Source organism: Amphibalanus amphitrite, unplaced genomic scaffold, assembly GCF_019059575.1.
Source record: "Amphibalanus amphitrite isolate SeventyFive unplaced genomic scaffold, NRLGWU_Aamphi_draft 000453F_arrow, whole genome shotgun sequence".
Classification (NCBI taxonomy): Eukaryota; Metazoa; Arthropoda; class Thecostraca; order Balanomorpha; family Balanidae; genus Amphibalanus; species Amphibalanus amphitrite.
The window spans coordinates 83,985-101,920 of record NW_024881947.1 but is presented as its reverse complement, the minus strand read 5'-3'; the positions used below and the strand labels follow the sequence as shown (position 1 = coordinate 101,920).

The 17,936-nt window shown below is 50.5% G+C and overlaps 2 protein-coding genes across 2 annotated transcripts; one reads left to right on the top strand and one right to left on the bottom strand.

Moving 5' to 3' along the window:
- Window positions 1–4,570: 4,570 nt before the first annotated feature.
- LOC122391749 (protein TAPT1 homolog) lies at window positions 4,571–10,582 on the top strand. The gene is made up of 9 exons (XM_043385972.1): window positions 4,571–4,741; window positions 6,097–6,194; window positions 6,685–6,814; window positions 7,057–7,243; window positions 7,507–7,604; window positions 8,125–8,275; window positions 8,746–8,915; window positions 9,504–9,695; window positions 10,152–10,582. The coding sequence occupies exons 1-9, from the start codon at window positions 4,691–4,693 to the stop codon at window positions 10,410–10,412; spliced, it is 1,338 nt and encodes a 445-aa protein (XP_043241907.1). The 5' UTR covers window positions 4,571–4,690; the 3' UTR covers window positions 10,413–10,582.
- A 224-nt stretch (window positions 10,583–10,806) lies between these two features.
- LOC122391748 (nucleoporin NUP145-like) lies at window positions 10,807–15,345 on the bottom strand. The gene is made up of 7 exons (XM_043385971.1): window positions 15,084–15,345; window positions 14,109–14,209; window positions 13,676–13,754; window positions 13,410–13,504; window positions 13,005–13,081; window positions 12,761–12,847; window positions 10,807–12,323 (listed from the first exon to the last, which is right to left on the bottom strand). The coding sequence occupies exons 2-7, from the start codon at window positions 14,194–14,196 to the stop codon at window positions 11,256–11,258; spliced, it is 1,494 nt and encodes a 497-aa protein (XP_043241906.1). The 5' UTR covers window positions 14,197–14,209; window positions 15,084–15,345; the 3' UTR covers window positions 10,807–11,255.
- Window positions 15,346–17,936: the final 2,591 nt, after the last annotated feature.

The following is a 17,936-nucleotide window of genomic DNA, read 5'->3' as shown; positions in this document are numbered from 1 at the left end:
CACGGCAAAGGAGCGGGTCCCACCATCTCAAGAAGACCGAACGATACGCGATATGAAATCAATTGAACGGATTCGTAACCTGAGTGGCTGTGACTTGATCTTGGCCTGAGGTCAACAAGCTAAGGCAACATCACAAAAACAGCATTTGACGCGTCTGGGCAGTGAGCATGACAAACACGACGATACACAATTTCCCAACAATTTGCAGCTCCGCGACCATTTTTTTTTTTTTTTGTTAAGCTATTTACCAAAAGTCAAGGCCCAGCCTAGGGGCTCTCGAGTCTCGACCCGTATACATATTATATTGAACATATATCGGGTCGAGTTGAACATATACCCATATACTCGTACAGGTACTATAAATTGAATTCGGATTTCGGAGCAGCAACTCAGTGGTCGCCGGTTGGCCACGTCCATTTCTTTCCGCGAAGCTCTAGCTCAATGAGAGGCAGAACGGCAGGACATCTGATATCTACCGTCCCCGTTGGCCGGGTAGGTATGCAGAAAACTAAAAGGTACGGCGCAGTGCTTTCCGCGATAACTAATTTTCGGACCTGCGATAACGAGAAAACGATAAGAAAGGTTTGCGATAACGATAAACGATAAACGATATTTTTTTTCAAAAAATTAACAGCGATAGCGATAAAGCGATAAAACGATAACGATAATTGTTTTAACAGCGATAACGAAACGATAAACAATAAAACGATAACGATAATTGTTTTTAACAGCGACAACAAAAGCGATAAGAAATACCTTTACATCTTAAATAAGTCACTTAAAGTCTATTTGCAGATCTATACCTACCTACAGCAGAGGGCAACAGGTTGCGCACACATTCTATCGCGCGGCATACACTGTCGATCGTCTTTCATTTTTCCATCATCCCTTTTTACGTTTTATCGTTTATTGTTCATAATTTTTTGTAACTAGCGATAAGTGTATGAGCGATAATTTTGAAAATTCAGCGATAAACGATAACGATAACCGATTTACTTAACAGCGATAATTATCGTTTATCGTTTATCGCTCATCCTATCGCATGCGGAAACCACTGGTAGGTACGGCGAGGCTTAACAACATTTCCGATAAGTTCACACACTGGAGAGCGCCCCAGGCCCAGAGACCGATCATTGAACTCCATCCTTGGCGGGACTAGCCTGCAGTCAGGGCCGGAGATGCTTCACGTCCTGTTCTTCACCGCACCACACCCGTTGACCGTTCCGATGGGCAACGATATACAGCCTCGGTTCTGACTTTCGAGCGTTCCGAGTGTTGAACCATAGTTGCGGCACTCGGCCTGTATAGCATAGGCGGTAGGTGTCGGGCCGCGAGCGGTGGGCGCTCGCGGCCGAGTCAGTCTGGTCCCGCTCTGAACTGTCTCGAGCTATCGCGAGTTATCTCGAGCCCTGTTCGCGGGTGGCGCGTACCCGTGCAGAGGGTGATGACTACCTATGTTTGGAATGGAACCCTTACTAATACTAAGTGAACTAAAGCCGGTGCGGACTGCGGAGTGCGGAGCTAGTACCTACAATCGGTCCTACCTATTCAGCTCATCGTGACTCCGAGCAGCTCCGAAGGCCACCGAATACATCTACGCAGTACGCTGCACCTACGGAAGCTCCGGCGGCACTAGCTTCTGCTCTGCATTGGCCATGGGGGTTAGGGCCGAAACATTGACAATTTGATATCCTCTTCGCTCTCACAAGCCGTACTAAAATTAGAGACTATAGTATTTACTAGTCTCATTCCTCTGTGGATTTCATACAAAGCTGGTGTCCAAGCTACAATTGTATTGTTTTATATTGTACGTTTTACTGCTTACGCAAGCAAAATCTCACTATAGTGCTTTGCAAATTTTCTGCTCTCGAAGGATCGTTAATAGCACTGCGTTAGCTATGAACATTACCTACTTGCACAGTGTATATGCCATATCGTTAGTATCTATGACCGTGCCAATGCCATATCGGATAAGGGTATTGAATCAGGAATGCATGTTGATATTGGCTGTAAATGTCGGTGTAAAATTATTTGGTACCTTCATAGCCTTTGTACCTGTAGGCTGTACCTACTCTCTTACAATTCGAAGTGTTGTTGGCGGTAGTTGGCTGGAAGGCTGCTAACTGTTAATACTAACTGTGATTTATACCTACGTTGGGGTCAGTACCTAGTCCGGTTGATATTGGTACCATTTTATGCAGAGTGTTTTATATACCTTCCTCAGGGTTAATTGCTCGTCACCTTGAATTACTTCAGGGCTCCAGCTCATAAGGAAGTAGCAAATTTAGATGTAAATACATGATAAAGTGAAGATAAGTGGAAAATGAGGGAACAAAAAGGGGCATTAGTAGAGCTTCCAACCGAGGAGAGGTGCTGTAGGTTTGCCAGACTGGAAAAAATACACGTTTTGCCGAATATGTCCGGTGTAGTGGCGGGATTGCACCAAAAATTTCAGCGCACGTCCGGCGTAACTTCGCATGTGCCGCATTCAGCGCATGGTGGCGGATGAATTTTTCGGCGCAGGGCGGTCGCATAATTTTTTGGCAAAATACGATCACCGAATTTATGCAGTACGCTGGACCCTCGGCGTGGAGATAGGTAAAGAAGACCTTGTTGAACATCGCCAAGCGTCGTTAAGCAATACCACATTGGGTTCCTGCCCACTGCGGTATCGAGGGGAATGAGAGCGCGGACGACCTGGCAAAACAGGCGGCCGCCCTGCCCTCAAACGCCCACTCGCTGACCAGGGCAGTTCACTGTGCGGCCTCGCATCGCACTGTCCGGCGCAGAGCGCGACAACTGCTCAGAATCACTATTCATTTCAAGCCACTCCTCGGGAGCACGCCGCCGCTCCCTATCCCCGGAGAGGACCGAGGATGCCGTTTCGGTGCACCAGATGAGGGCGGGCCACTTGGGGCCGCTCGCTCCAATACGAATACGGCACCGAATCGGCTGTCTCCACTCCGCGGCGTGCCAGCAGTGCCCAGACAAGCGGTGACCCGTGTGCCGAGTGCCGTGTGCCGAGAAGAGGGTGATGTGCCGGAGCACATGCTGTCCCGCTGCCCGGCCCTCGCTGACTCCCGCCAGCCTCGAACACATTGCTCCGCCGATATTAACATCGGCACTGTGGCACGGCCCTCATCGTTGTGGCCCCGGAACTCACGGCTCCAGCTTTGTTTCACGGCATGAAGCTAGAGTGCGCTAAGACTATTGAGGTATTGGGTTTCCGTGAAATCAAAAACTCATTCGGACGCTCAAACATGGGAGAGCGTACAAGGCCCCGGAACGCTCTGTCTGGTTCATATAGCCTTGATCGGTAGATGTGCACATGACATGTCACATGTGCTTTATATAAAAAGGGCTTAATTTTCGCAGAAATGGGCATTGAGCACCTAACTTTTGGCGCAAATCACAGAAATTTCAGCGCAAAATCGCTTGCGACGAATTTCGGCGCAAGAGGGTCTCACAGGCGTCCGGCGTAGTGTATGGATGTTTTCCAGTCTGGTAGGTTTGTAGGTTGTAGGGTAGGTTTGTAGGTTTGTAGGTTATAGGTTGTAGGTTTTTAGGTTGCAGGTTTGTAGGTTATAGGTTGTAGGTTAGGTTAGGTCAGGTAAGGTTAGGTTTGTTTAGGTTTCCCTAGAAAGAAGCACCACCGGGTATGGCGCCTCTCCTTGGTTGGAAAACCTTCGTGTGACGTCTGCTCTACTAATACCCAAAAAGGAGTGGAAAGCTGAATGTAAAGTGGAAGTGTCTTGTTCTTGTAAATGGCAGCTGCCAACCACAGCTTTTTTCTTAACACCTTTTAATCTGCAGCTGCCAAGTTTTGGATCTGTTTACTAGGAATTTATTTTTGAGAACCCTGCAAAATAAATAAGCCAAATCTGGGGATAAAATAGGAATTGGGGGTAGGTTATGTTTCCTGAGACCCATGCTAACATTCCTGGGCAATGCTACCAGTGCCTGGCCACTTGGAACAGTGTGAGAGCTCCGCTCTTGGTCCGCTGGGTGCTGGATATATGGTGCTTAACCCAAACCAACCAACCAGCCCCATGCTAATGAAAAACCTAATGGGACTTTAGCCCCACTTTTCAGATGTCCCTGGATCCACCCTTGCTTAGACTTCAACTAGCCTGTTCTCTTCAGATAAACACACAATTCTGCTACATGCTGTCTGATTTCTGCTGTAGGTATGGTATGCCAGCCCTGCCCCATAACAGCATGACTGATCTTGTATCCTCTTCTATCTTTACCAGGAGAAGCTTCCAGGATTTGCTCCCTCTGTGCAAATCAAGATCAGCTCCTGGAGAAGAAATTTAGCTTTGTTGGATTGTCATGGCTCAGGATAGAAAAAGAAAGAACCGTGAGTACCTATTCCATCTGCATGAGAACTGCTAGCTCATTAAACCAAATGTTTTTATTTTGATACAAAGTGAATGCAAATTGTTTTTACTTGCTTTCAAGGGTATTTAGGTACATAATCTATGGCATTACCATTACCTTTTCTTTACCTAATAGGGTCTGTCTTTGAAGGTCTACAAAGGAGGCTTAAGAATTTGCTCTACCTTGATATATTTGTTTTCTTGCAGGCATTTCACTTTGCAAGTTTCTGAAATCTGAAGTAACTCGTAGCTACTTCCTTCAACAACATGAAGAGCGATATGAGTTCAAAAGGGAGCAAATATACACATTTATGAAGATCCCTAGAGAGATTGAAAAATTGATTGGCTATGGATTTTTCCAGGTGAGTCTAGCTTTCCCTCTTCTTATCTTTAGACATGTTAGCCATGTAATTGTACACAAATGTCTTATTGATAGTCACTGAATTTACTTAAACTGCAAGCGGGTGACTGGTTGATGCTTTAAATCTGATTTTGGTAATGATAAAGAGGCGGTGCCCAGGGACGGTAATCTCAGGCGGGTATGACGTCTCACATCACGGCTGTGACCCACACCCACGTCTCACGTCACCGGCCGCGGCGGTGACCGTGGCAGTGAGTGCAGTCGAAGTTCAGGCATTGATGCATCTCAACTGTTGAGATTCATTATTATGTGATTGCCAGTTAACCCGCGCCCTGCTGGAAGGGGAGGGGGTTGAACACCCGTCTTCCGGTTTTCCACGAGTGTCGAGTATAGATGACTTTTGATAGAGACATGCTATAGCGATAAAAAGACAATACCTTGGATGTGTTCAGCTCCACGATACGCATCGATTGATATGCACGTTGACTTTTTTCCGTCAGGGTTTCGACTTTGGACTTTATTGCATTAACCTTAGCTCAAATTTTCAAGTAGACCTTTTTTATCAGATTTTACTTTATTCGATGCGTTTCGACGAGAAGCTCACGATGCTAGTAAAATAAAGGTCGAGCAACCTTGGCGACGAGTATATTTTAACAGTTTTTGTCCTCTATAGGCTTAACCATTAATCTTTAGTCAAATATGGAGGCAATAATTAGAAAGATCGTTAAAAGAGCTATGAAATGCACTTTTTGGCGGCGCTGGTAGCTCTATTCGTTCTTGAGTTATGCGCCGAATCGTCGAAAATTGTCGCTAACTATATGCGAAATATGTCTCTCTCTCTCTCTCTCTCTCTCTCTCTCTCTCTCTCTCTCTCTCTCTCTCTCTCTCTCTCTCTCTCTCTCTCTCTCTCTCTCTCTCTCTCTCTCTCTCTCTCTCTCTCTCTCTCTCTCTCTCTCTCTCTCTCTCTCTCTCTCTCTCTCTCTCTCTCTCTCTCTCTCTCTCTCTCTCTCTCTCCCTCTCCCTCTCCCTCTCCCTCTCCCTCTCCCTCTCCCTCTCCCTCTCCCTCTCCCTCTCCCTCTCCCTCTCCCTCTCCCTCTCCCTCTCCCTCTCCCTCTCCCTCTCTCTCTCTCTCTCTCTCTCTCTCTCTCTCTCTCTCTCTGTCTCTGTCTCTGTCTCTCTCTCTCTCTCTCTCTCTCTCTCTCTCTCTCTCTCTCTCTCTCTCTCTCTCTCTCTCTCTCTCTCTCTCTCTCTCTCTCTCTCTCTCTCTCTCTCTCTCTCTCTCTCTCTCTCGCACCCATCCTTCATCTTACCAGGACAGCGCCTGAGTGACATGTGCTCTCTCTGTACCACCTCCAGGTGGTGGATGCGTTCCTGTTCATCTTCACGTTCCTGCCGCTGCGTTTTGTGCTGGCCGTGTGGGCGCTGGCTACCAGACCTCTGCTGGGTGCCATCGGGTGAGTTCCCTACTCTGCGTGTACCACGTGCACACCGGTCAGAAAGTCGCCTCCTTTACGGGCGAGACGGTGCAGGGTAACGATGGATGCTATCCTCGAGTCTACACGCTAACTCGGTGTATTGATGAACTGGAGTTTAGGTCTGCCGGCGCCCTTTGGGGAAAAAATGAAAGATTATCCGTGAGTGCGGATATGAAAACTTTTGGATGATTTGGTTTGATGTTCAAGCGTCCATGGGCTAGGCTGTAGTTTATACTTTATTTGTAGGTACGATATCTGATCAAATTTTAACATCTTCGATATTTAGCAGCAATACTAGGCTATTTGAGTATTTGCCAAACCTTAATTTATTGTGTTTCTGTTGGTTTAGTGGCCCTGTGTCTGCAGACTGACGTGGTAGGGCAGCCACGGCCAATTCTAGTGTAAAGTGCGACTGTTTGCTAGCGTACTCTGTGGTGTGTCTGTTGATTTAGTGGCCGTTCTTTTTCAGTTTGAGGCGGCAGGGCAGCCACGGCCAGTGGCTGAAGCCCTCGGAGATCATCGACCTGATGAAGGGTCTGATTGTCATCATCACGTGCCGGATGATGGCCTTCATCGACACCTCCATGCTGTACCACGTGGTGCGTGCCCAACTGCCGGTGACCACCGCCCGTCTCCTGCATGGTGCAGTGATGCGTGCTGTTAACGTCAATCAACTTTTTATTCTTATTGTGAACTTGAAAAGCCATTGGGAAGTGAACATTCCATGATTGTCAGTTCACAGGAAAGCTGTGACGTCGTCGGTCTGTGCTTGATTCAGTGTCTGAGCTCCAACTGTCTGTCGAGTCCCGGGAACTGTGGGACTCACCTTTCCCCCTTTCAGGTGAAGAGCCAGTCCATCATCAAACTGTACATCTTCTACAACATGCTGGAGGTGGGCGACAAGCTGATGTCGTCCTTCGGCCAGGACTCGCTGGACGCTCTGCACTGGACGGCCACTGAGCCGCGCCGCCGCAAACGGCAGCACCTCGGCACCCTGCCGCACTTCTTCCTGGCCAACGTCTATGTCTGTATCCTTACCGGGCAGAGAGACGGCAGGGTCAGGCGCGGGGTGGTTGTTGGCGAAGGCTGATGAATGGGAAAAGGTAGAAGCCTGCGTAGTGTTTGTGCATATTTAAGTGTTGTGTATTGCTTGGGTGTTCAACATAATTTTGTTTTATGCAAATATGTGTGCTTACGTGTCAGTTTTGCGCATATGAGCTTTACAATCTGAGATGCTAATGACTGTCTCGCCATCATATACGATATTCGGCCTTGACTCGGCATTACGCAGTTATGCACAGTATATTGATCCTGTTTCAAGTAACGGTGCTGAACGTCGCCATAAACTCCAACAACAAGGCCCTGCTCACCGTCATGATGTCCAACAACGTAAGTACATACCGCTCCCACCAGTTTGGTGTCAATGGTGCATCGGGCGGCCATCACGGGACGGGCTGTTCGCTGAAAAATGACGATGACTTTTACTGCGGTTACCGGGCGGCCCCTGTCACCTCCTCCCCCGCCTGTGTTACTGGTCGGCTAACAAATGTCAGATGTATGTGTCAGAAAAGACACGTTTGACAGACATTTAGCGACACTATTTCGATAAATGCGTCGTTTATAATGACATGGCCGTTAGGATTATTTTACGCTTGCGTTTTAAATGAAAAATATGTACTGATATCATCTTTCTATAAATTCGTGGGCTACTTAATGCTAAAGCTAACCATGGCTGGCGATTTTCTGTTCGCAAAACTGGAACCGGTGAATTGTATAGCTTTTGACAGGATTTCCATTTTGTAGCCCAGATTCTGACACCAACCAGTAACTAGATGCTTTTTTAGTGTTCGTGTGCAGCTGACCATGCCGTTCTTCACTGTTTTACGGGCCGGCTCCGCCCCGTCCGCAGTTTGTCGAGCTGAAGGGCTCCGTGTTCAAGAAGTTCGACCGCAACAACCTGCTGCAGGTGGCGTGTAGCGACATCCGTGAGCGGTTCCAGTACTGTATCCTGCTCATGCTGGTCGTCGTGCAGACCATGAAGGAGTTCGGATGGAGCGAGGGTAGGTGCGATGTTGTCGGAGTGACTGGCCTTCTATGATTTCGATGATTTCCGGGTGACCAAGCCTTCGAGTTACTATCGGTTTTGTCGAAAAAGAATGCCTACCACGTAGTGAGACCAGCCGTGTTTACTGAAGGTGTTGTCCGTCAGCCCGTGTGTGCTGCTCCCCGACTGATGTATGTTATCTCATATCTGTTCTGTCCGACAGCCCAGCTGTTGAGTGTTGACTGATGTATGCTGACTGCAGTGGCTGTCTGTTCTTCCCGACAGCCCAGCTTGGGTGCTGCTCCCCGACTGGCGTTTATTATCTGTTTTGTCCGACAGCCCAGCTGTGGGTGCTGCTCCCCGACTGATGTATGTTATCTGTGCTATGAGGTGACTGTCTGTTCTGTCTGACAGCCCAGCTGTGGGTGCTGCTCCCCAACTGGTTTATACTGACTGTGGTGGCTGACTGTATGCTCTGTCCGACAGCCCAGCTGTGGGTGCTGCTCCCCGACTGCGCCATGGTGCTGATCGCCGAGCTGTTTGTCGACTGGGTGAAACACGCCTTCATCACGCGATTCAACGAGATCCCGGCCGACATCTACCGCGAGTACACGCTGACGCTCGCCTACGATCTCATCGCCAGCAAACAGAAATATGTGAGTGGCGTGACGCTGACCTTTAGTAACGATGTCATATGAATACTCCATGGCCCACGCATTATGTGGTTTGCTGCAGAGTGAGTGTAAAATGCTTATTTTCGCGTATGATTCGATAGAGTAAGATCTCGTTGGCAACGAGTGGCATTTCTTGCCTGCGATCAACCGATCTGGCATTTGTTAAGTGATCAGTGAGGTCCCGCTGCCAGTCCAGTGACGCTCCCCTCTCCCTCGGGGACCACTGACACCCTCCCCTTCCCCCTCAGGCGTCCAGTGACCATTGATAGTGACACCCACCCCTCCTCGGCAGGCCTTCATGAGTTATCACTGACCACTGGCTGTTTGCAGGAGTTCAGTGACTATCCGTCCAGTGACCACTTACTTTTTCACCTCCCCCTCCCCTCCTTGGCAGGCGTCCAGTAACCACTGACCAGTGACGCCCCCCCCCCCCCCCGCCGCAGTCATCCAATAACCACTGACCAGTGACACCCTCCCCCCCAGGCAGGGGTCCAGTGACCAGTGACCACTGACCAGTAACACTCCCCCCTAACCTAACGTAACCTAACCTAACCTACCCCCCCCCCGCAGGCCTTCAGTGACCACTCGGACGTGGTCAGCCACCGGATGGGCTTCATCTCGCTGCCGCTGGCCGCTCTCACGGCCCGCATTCTGATGCAGTCAGTTCGGCTCAGCGGCGCCGCCTCCTGGCTCGTGCTGGCCGCCGCCTACCTGGCGCTCACCGCCTTCCGCGTGCTCAACACCATCATCATACTGGGCAAGGTGAGAGCGACGTAGACACCCAGAGCAGATCAAGTAGGGTGTTGCGTAGTTGCCTATCAACTTGGCTGTGCTACCTGGTAATGGGAGATGTGCGGGGTTAGTTTCTGTCTAGCTGTATCAACCTTGCATCGGATTTTTTTTGCGTTCCAAGATTGTGACCTGTAAATTGCAATAAGGTGTGCAAATGTCGACTGAAATGTATTTTCTTTAACGAAATGAATGTATTGTTTGTTTGTTTGTCGATATAAAACGATAGTGCCGAATCAGGATCTAGTTTAATTGTGAAAGACGTATTTTAGCCAGACATTCGAAAAACGGTAGTAGCTTGAGGTCTTCAAATGACGTGTTTTTAATCTTCAATGTACATTCATCTGGTTCTACCGTTCCTTTCATCCCTAATCATCGTCCACTATCGGCAATCGTCACATACCCGCGTGTGACTCCCCCGCTCGGCAGGCGTGTGACCTGATTGACACGGAGGCGGCCGAGCCGTCGGGCGCGGCGGCGGCGGCCGCGGCCGAGGCCCGCTCGCGGCACGTCTCCGAATGTGAGCCAGCCGCCGACAGCTCCATGGCCGAGCCCTACAACGTGTTCCGGGAGTTCTCACCCCCGGACCCCGTAGACGAGGACGAGGGAGAGACGGAGACGGTTGGAGCGGAGTGTAGGTGCGCGGCGCACGGTGACGGAAGGTGCCAGCCGGCCGCCGGCGCGTCGTGACACGACTCAGGGGGGGGGGGGGGTGCCGACTGTGTCGGCGGGTCAGTGCCTGAACCTGTGGTAACCGCTGCGGTAGAGTCGTGGAATATGGAGGATTGTTGTTTGTTGTTATTGGGATAAGACATGCGTGCTGTGAACCGGAAATACAGGTGTTTTTATTTGTGTACTTACATTACGCTTGTCTTTACGGCTGCTGCACACAGGGCAGATGTGCCTAGGTTCAGAGGCGATTATGGGCTTCGGCTTCCCCGGATGCATAGTGGATACATGGCGCATGGTAAAAGCTGTCCAAGACTGGTCGAACTAACGACGAACTGTTGTTCATGGAGCATAGTGGATTCCACCAGTTTCCAGTCACTCGCGTTGAGCTTTTAACCAATGCTACATACCCGTGTTTCATTTAAATCTTATATTTTACAATGTATCTTTCACGTGCTTACACATTCAACAAAATACAAAAATACATTTCAGCTCATTGCGTACAACTTCTATCGTAAAAACTGTTCATCACAAGCAAGATCAACGCTCTTACAATCCAGTACGATGTCTAGCAATATTTGGGCACCCATACGACCATCAGCGGTCGCACTTCGGAGCCACACGGACACAGCGAGCCTGACGAGGCGAGTATACTGCAGTGTTAACATCCCTTGATAGGACGCCCACATTACGCCGAACGTGCACTGAGCGGTGCACGGCAGATCAGCTGTCGTGGTTCACCCGGGACCAGATCAGACCACGAGGGTGAATCAGACTCTCCCCCCCCCCTTATTTTCTCAGGCAGCAGTAAACAATGGTGTCTCCCGTCGTTCCTCTATCTCGGCAGGTACAAATTGATCACTTTCAACGAGCGCACATTTCCCTAGTCGGTGGGACGAGCGGCACCTTACCGAGCGTGAACTCGGCCGCCGCGAACTGCTCGCGATCCTGTTCACTTAGCTCCGAGGGCTCGCTGTAGGCGTCGGCGGGGGCGGCGGTCGGCTGGGTGCCGGCCGCGCCAGCCGCCGGCGCGCCGCCCTTCCCGAACAGGCCCCCGCCTCCCCCGGCCGGCTGCGCTCCGGGCAGTGCTGCCTGGCCGCCGAACACAGAGCCGGCAGGGGCAGCGGCGGCCGGCGCCGGCTGGCTACCGAACACCGAGCTGGCCGCCGGAGTCTGCCCTCCGAACGTCGACCCAGTCGTCTGAGGCTGCCCACCAAATGTTGAACCGGTCGTCTGAGCTAGACTGCCGAACGTTGAGCCGGTGGACGCAGTTTGACCGCCGAAGACTGAGCCGGTGGACTGAGTCTGTCCGCCAAAGGTCGACCCACTCTGTCCTCCAAACACAGATCCACTCGGCTGAGTTTGCCCTCCAAATACCGATCCACCCGACTTGGACTGGCCCCCGAAAACTGAACCAGTCTGTTGAGTTTGACCCCCAAAGACTGACCCAGTCTGTTGAGTTTGACCTCCAAACACCGATCCAGCTGCTGGCTGGCTTTGACCTCCGAACACTGACCCTGTTGACTGTGTTTGACCTCCAAACACCGAACCTGTTGGCTGGCTTTGTCCTCCAAATACCGAGCTTGTTGATTGCGCTTGTCCTCCGAATACCGACCCGGTCGTCTGGCTCTGCCCGCCAAACACTGACCCGGCTGCCGGCTGACTCTGTCCTCCAAATACAGATCCCGCTGGCTGGGTCTGTCCACCGAACACTGAGCCGGTCGGCTGCGGCCTCGCCCCGAACACAGACGCGGAGCCGGTCTGAGCGCCGAGCACTGACTGCCCGGTAGACTTTCCGAACAGGCCCGCACCGGTGGCCGCGGCCGCTCCGCCACCGCCTCCGAACAGAGACTTTGAGGTCTGCGGAGCGCCGCCGAACGTCGAGCTGCCGGTGCCGCCGCCGCCGCTCAGAGACGAGCTGAACATCTGCTGCTGCGGGTCAGAGACAGGCACGGCTCACACACTATCCTGCCAGCACTGGTCACCGGTCGCGGGTTACACACTTGCTTACGCTCACTGGCGGTCACCGTTACAAACCATGCCTTTGGTCACCACCACCACACAAAATCTTCGCTCCAAGTTGAACAGCTGGCGGGTCATCGATGGTCGACACATACCATTTCGCACAGAGCTTCAATTAATATGTTCCACTTTGATCTAAAATAAATATATTCGACCGAATTAATCCCCTTGAAGATGCCTCCGGCTCCTTCCTAAAGACCGGTCCTCGATATCCCTCGGGACTGCACTAGGCCTTATACCCCCATGACGTCATGGGCGACCATCCCACTTTTCGGAGCGGTATCGGCACGCTCCTAAGCACTCTAACCGTCCGTCCCCCGACCGTATGTCAGAGCGGTGACACTTACCATGTATGTCCTCATCTCGGGAGAGGCGTTATGCAGCGACGCCCGCTTCTGGCGATACTCGGCCACCTTGGCGTTGAAGAACTGCAACTGCACGCAGTGTGTCAGAAGGCTAGCGATGGCAGAAGTTAAAAGCGAACCAGCAATAGAAAACGGACACTACGCCCAGCACAGGATAAACCGTGCACGAGTTCTCGACGTTTGCCGGTAGAAGTATAAGTAGGATTTAAGGTAACAGCACACTTACATAAGCATCCGGCGTGTTGGCCACTTTGCTCTTGTACGCCTCCGCCCGCACCTCCTCCGGTGAGAGGTCAGTCAGCCCTGAGCGTGGAGCAGTAGGTCACACAGGATGTATACACAATTACCGACCTCTGAAAGCTAATACTCCATGTCAGGTCAGACAGCCCTGGAGTGCGCAGTCACAGTGACAGATTACGCTCGTACACCTGTCCTCTGTGATGAAAGTGTGGCAAGCCACTCTATATAGTTGTGGCCTCATATAATGAACCATGAGAAACGAAATTATTTCACAGACAGAATCGTGATCGGGAACATCAATGTGGCGCTGGAAATAGGGGAATAGGCAGTTTAGTGATAATAACAATCGTCAGAGCCGCCACACGATGCAGTAGTCGGGTAGGTCTCTCACCTGGGATGCAGGGCTGGCCCTTCAGTGGTGAGAAACAGGAGAAGGGCCACTGCTTTGAATTCTCCCACACCTTCATTTCATTGGCGATCCCGGTGCTGGAGAAAATAGTTTCGAGTCATTGGAAGTTCAAATTACATTTTGGTGGGAAAATAAGTGGCAAAGCGACTGTATGAATGAGGAAATAACATAAAACTGTCTTGATATGTCATATCTATGAAGAGACAGAACCCCCAGGTTAAGTTTGTCAGTAAACCTAAGGTACTTACAGCAACTCATTGAATGAGCTGGGAGTGCCTGCTGCAGCAGCTGGCTGCTGTGCCTGGGCTCGATAATTGGCCCCAGCGCCTGTGGCAATCAGGAGGAGTGGTCACAAGACAAACACTGACAGAAGGGAGCATTCAGTCATACCATCAGTCAGCATGAAAACATGCTCTGCGATTATCATTTGCAAACTCAAGACCTATAAATCTAATCTAATCTAATATAACATAAGATACCTAAAACTTTGCCACAACTTCTGAACAGCTCAACTCGAAAAAACAACAACAATAAAGTTGACCTTAAATTGTTAGGTTCAACATCCATCGCAAAAGATTGACAGCTCCAAGGAGTTTCAAGCATATGAATTATAAAAAAACAGCGGTGCATGACAAGCAGGCTGCACATGTCTACCATGAGGTCTTGAGGAGCATTTCTTACCTGCTGTTGGGCCCTTGAAGGGATGGTCGAACCTGCACCGGTCACCATAGCGGCAGTATCCCTGGTTGTAGTAGGTGCACACCACCATTGTTACACTTCACCTGTAAACATGTCATCGATTGATGAAAGAGGAAGACCAAAGCTGTTCCAGGCCATGTAAATATTAAATAATATCCAAATAAGTGTCAATTTATTTTCCATAAAATCTCGTTAAAATCAGAGATACTCTGAATAAGAAAACAACAGATGATTGTGGCTCTGGTAGTGGTGACATGGCTAGTTGCAGTTAACTGTTAAGGCACCCTCCCCATGGCCAGAGTTAGGATTTTGGAAGTTTCCAGTTTTGAATCTTGGTGCCAATTACTCATGAGTTGCAAGCCCAAGCTGCACCAGTCCAGGGATGGAAAAGGCTCCTAAGTCCTAGTCTCATTGCAGCCATGCTGATGCCCAAGGGAGGGGAATGGAGGAGAGGAGCATGATCCCTTCTGTAAATGGGCAAAAAAGACTGATTAACAAAGATTGATGAAAAAATGAAATAAAGATGAAAAGAATGATGAAATATGAATAACAAATAAAAAGCAATTGCTCCCTCTGGCATTCCATACCAATGAAACTGAGGAAACAATACTAATACAAATAAGAAAACATCTCACCCATTTTAAGCATGAACCTTTGAATTGCGACAGTAGGTACCAGTTCAGGTTCAGTCTACAGATTTGATTCTTTTAGCATTACACTATTCAGGATCTTTCATGGAAAAAACAGGCCCAAGTCAAAGCAGTCAACCACATAGCCAATAAATTGTGGTAGTTGTAAAGCAGGCGTCACACTTCTGTGTATATGGCTGGAGGTAGTGTGTTTTCGCTCTTTCTGATCCGAGCGACGTCACCTTTATGATTATACGAATTCATTAACTTTTTTGATGGTGGGTGGGTCCCTTTTTTAACGTGTATACATAGCCGCGCACACACTTACCCCACTCTCCAGCTTTGAGCTTGAGCTGAAATTTTTCAGTTCAAGTTTAGCTCAAGGTAGAAACAGATTGAGATATCAGCGGCAATATCCCTGGAAGCAGAATGATATCTTCTTGATGATTTAGCGCGTAATAATTGACCCCTTATAGCTGGGTACACATATGACAAAATGCTTTTCTAATTTCTGTGTAGTAGATAATAAATTACCAAAACCTCTCAAAAATCTCTCAATCCCAACCAATCTCAACCCAAGCGTTCAAAACAAAAAGCGTCTGTTTCGATTTTGAAACAGGTCATCCACTTATGTCGCATTTTGCTTCCTCAGTGAAGGAAATTCTCTCGCTGAAATGCTGCCAAATAATTATACGCATTGCACCGCGCGGTTCCCACGGGGTTCGGACGGATACGGCCTTGGCCCTTGGCCCTTGCTGCGATCATTGATGATTGTGCCCACTGGCGGTCGCAGGGGGGGCCACGGGGGCCATGGCCCCCCCTTTGGTGCTGAAAGGTGGGGCCATACTATCTTTTGGCCCCACCTTTCAGATCGAACAAAAGTCCTAGAAAAGCTTTTCGTATGTTTCATTTTCTTTCTTGCGCCATCAAAGGACGTAAATTTCACTCATGAGTGGGCTCAGTTTCGCATTCTGTCAATTTGGTGGTCAGCGTCGCTGGCACCGGTTCACGAGTATGGCCGGATCTTATATGGAATATCAGCGTGGGTTTACTTAAGGCTCTCGTAGGCCCAGCATTCAGCAATGGCTGGCATGCGACCCTCTTCGGCAGTGGCGGGTGGGCCCCGCTAAAGGAGATTGGCTCCAAGACGCTAAAGTAAGACCTCATAGGTTGGTGCTGTGCACCTCAGAAGCCCGGTGGTGATGCCGTATGCCGGCTTGGTTACTTAAGGATTAGCGTGGGACCTTCGGGGCCTGCATAGAGTTTGCATGAGCTAGTATGTAATCTCAGAGGCATGTGTGTAATGTGTACACAGTGGCGGTCGCGACTCGCGGGGGGCCGGGGGGGCATCAGGGCCATGCCCCCAAAGGTCAATAAAGGGGGCTATCATATCATTTGACCCCCCCCCCCCCTCAAACAACCAATGGGCCACCATATAGGTGTATGGGGCCCTGGCAATTATTCGATCGTCACGAGGCTAAAAAAACCCACGCCAAGCTATTAATATAGCTCCCACACCGGTCTTTGAGCGTCCTACACTGACCTCTGAGGGAACTTCAGTGGCGGTCAAGCGCCCACGTTGACCGCTAAGAGCCTACATCAACCTCTGAGGCCCCACATCTGGCCTATGAGGGCCCCTAACCGGCCTCAGGGGTCCCAACCGGCGTCTGAGGGTCTCACACCGGTCTCTGGTGGCCTTATTTCTGTCTCTAGTGTCCCAAGACGAACCTTTAGGTGCCAATAAGGGCCCGCACTGGCTGCTGAAGACCCGATGCGGGCCTCTAAGGGTCTGCATTGGCCTCTGAGGAGGGCCCATCTTGGCCTTTGAGGGCCCTCTGCTGGCCTCTGGGGTCCAACGACGGCTCATGCCGGTCTTTTAGGGCCCCACGCTGCCACCTCTGAGGGCCCATGTTGGCCTGTAATGAGTAAGGACCAACATTAGCCTCTGAGAGCCCAACTCGGTCTCTGATGGTCTCAAACTACTGGCCTTTGTAGTTTGCAGGCCCTGTACTGGTCTCTGAGGGCCCTAAACTGGCCTCTACATGAAAACATACATGGGTGGGTTTCTGAAGATCAGAGGGCTCACGCAGTCTCCGGCACAGCCTTACGTTGGTCCTGATCGAGATTGCTTTACGTCCTGATGGTCCCGCGCTGATTCCCTCATATTTCGACGTCGGGACCCCATGAGCCGGTGTGGGTCCTGGGGCTGGCAGAGACTGATGAAGTCCTTAGGGCTCAGGGCCAGTCTTTTTAGCAGTAGGACTAGGCAGGTTGGAGTGAGCCCCAACAGAGCCGTTGCGAAGCCCCGCAGGAGTCGCGCGCGGCCCTCAGATGCCAATTCTGAAAGCTCGGCACTGGCGGATCCAGACTTGCGTTTTGGGGGGGGGGGCCAACTCATGCAGGAGCCAAACCTAGGGTACCCCCAAATCCTGTTTTCTCATCGGATTTAGGCCACTTATTTTTCGTCACAGCCCTGACACTATGAATATTTTTTTTAACTAAAAATAAAAATATATAAATGGTAGCCCACCCGACCCATGCCTTTATATTACTTTGTAAACACTTACTATTGCTTTTGTCGACCAGTTAACCCGCTTCGAGTCAGTGCTTGGGTCCCTTTGCGGGCCGGGAGGTGGTAAAACGGGAGGTGGTCTAACTCGGCTCCTGGGCCAGGCACTGATTGAACTGTGCTTCATTATCGCTTGGGGGAGGGGGCAAACGGGCCACTTTAGGCCTCTGGGAAGGGGGCATGGCCCTAAATGCCCCCTCCCTGGATCCGCCAGTGTAAGAGACCATTGGAGCTGCAGTTGAGTACCTCAGACGTCAGGGTACGTCCTCAGATGTATAGGACTCGCATGGAGACCTCTTATGCTATAGTGGACTGAAAGGACCCAAAGGAGCCTGTCTAGGGCTCCCGGAGATAGACGTGGGCCCTCAGGAGCCCGCCAGAGCCCCCAATGAGGGATAAGTGAGGGATACCAAGTGCCTGCAATTGCATATTGCATAAGCCATAACGCCATTACAAATCAATATAATATGTACCAGTGGCAGATCCAAGGGGGGCCACATGGGTCATGACCCCCCTTGGTGCCCGGGGGCACCACAGGCCTGTCAGGGGCACCACCGGCCTAGCAGGGGCACTACCAGCCCGCCAGGGGCACCACAGGCCTAACAAGGGCAC

Coding starts and splice junctions, on each gene's coding strand:
- LOC122391749 (XM_043385972.1), top strand. CDS start 4,691: ATGAAGATCCCTAGAGAGATTGAAAAATTGATTGGCTATGGATTTTTC. Junction 6,815..7,056: donor CCTCCATGCTGTACCACGTG/GTGCGTGCCCAA, acceptor TCCCCCTTTCAG/GTGAAGAGCCAGTCCATCAT. Junction 7,605..8,124: donor CCGTCATGATGTCCAACAAC/GTAAGTACATAC, acceptor CCCCGTCCGCAG/TTTGTCGAGCTGAAGGGCTC.
- LOC122391748 (XM_043385971.1), bottom strand. CDS start 14,196: ATGGTGGTGTGCACCTACTACAACCAGGGATACTGCCGCTATGGTGAC. Junction 13,755..14,108: donor CTTCAAGGGCCCAACAGCAG/GTAAGAAATGCT, acceptor TGATTGCCACAG/GCGCTGGGGCCAATTATCGA. Junction 13,082..13,409: donor GGGCCAGCCCTGCATCCCAG/GTGAGAGACCTA, acceptor CTCCACGCTCAG/GGCTGACTGACCTCTCACCG.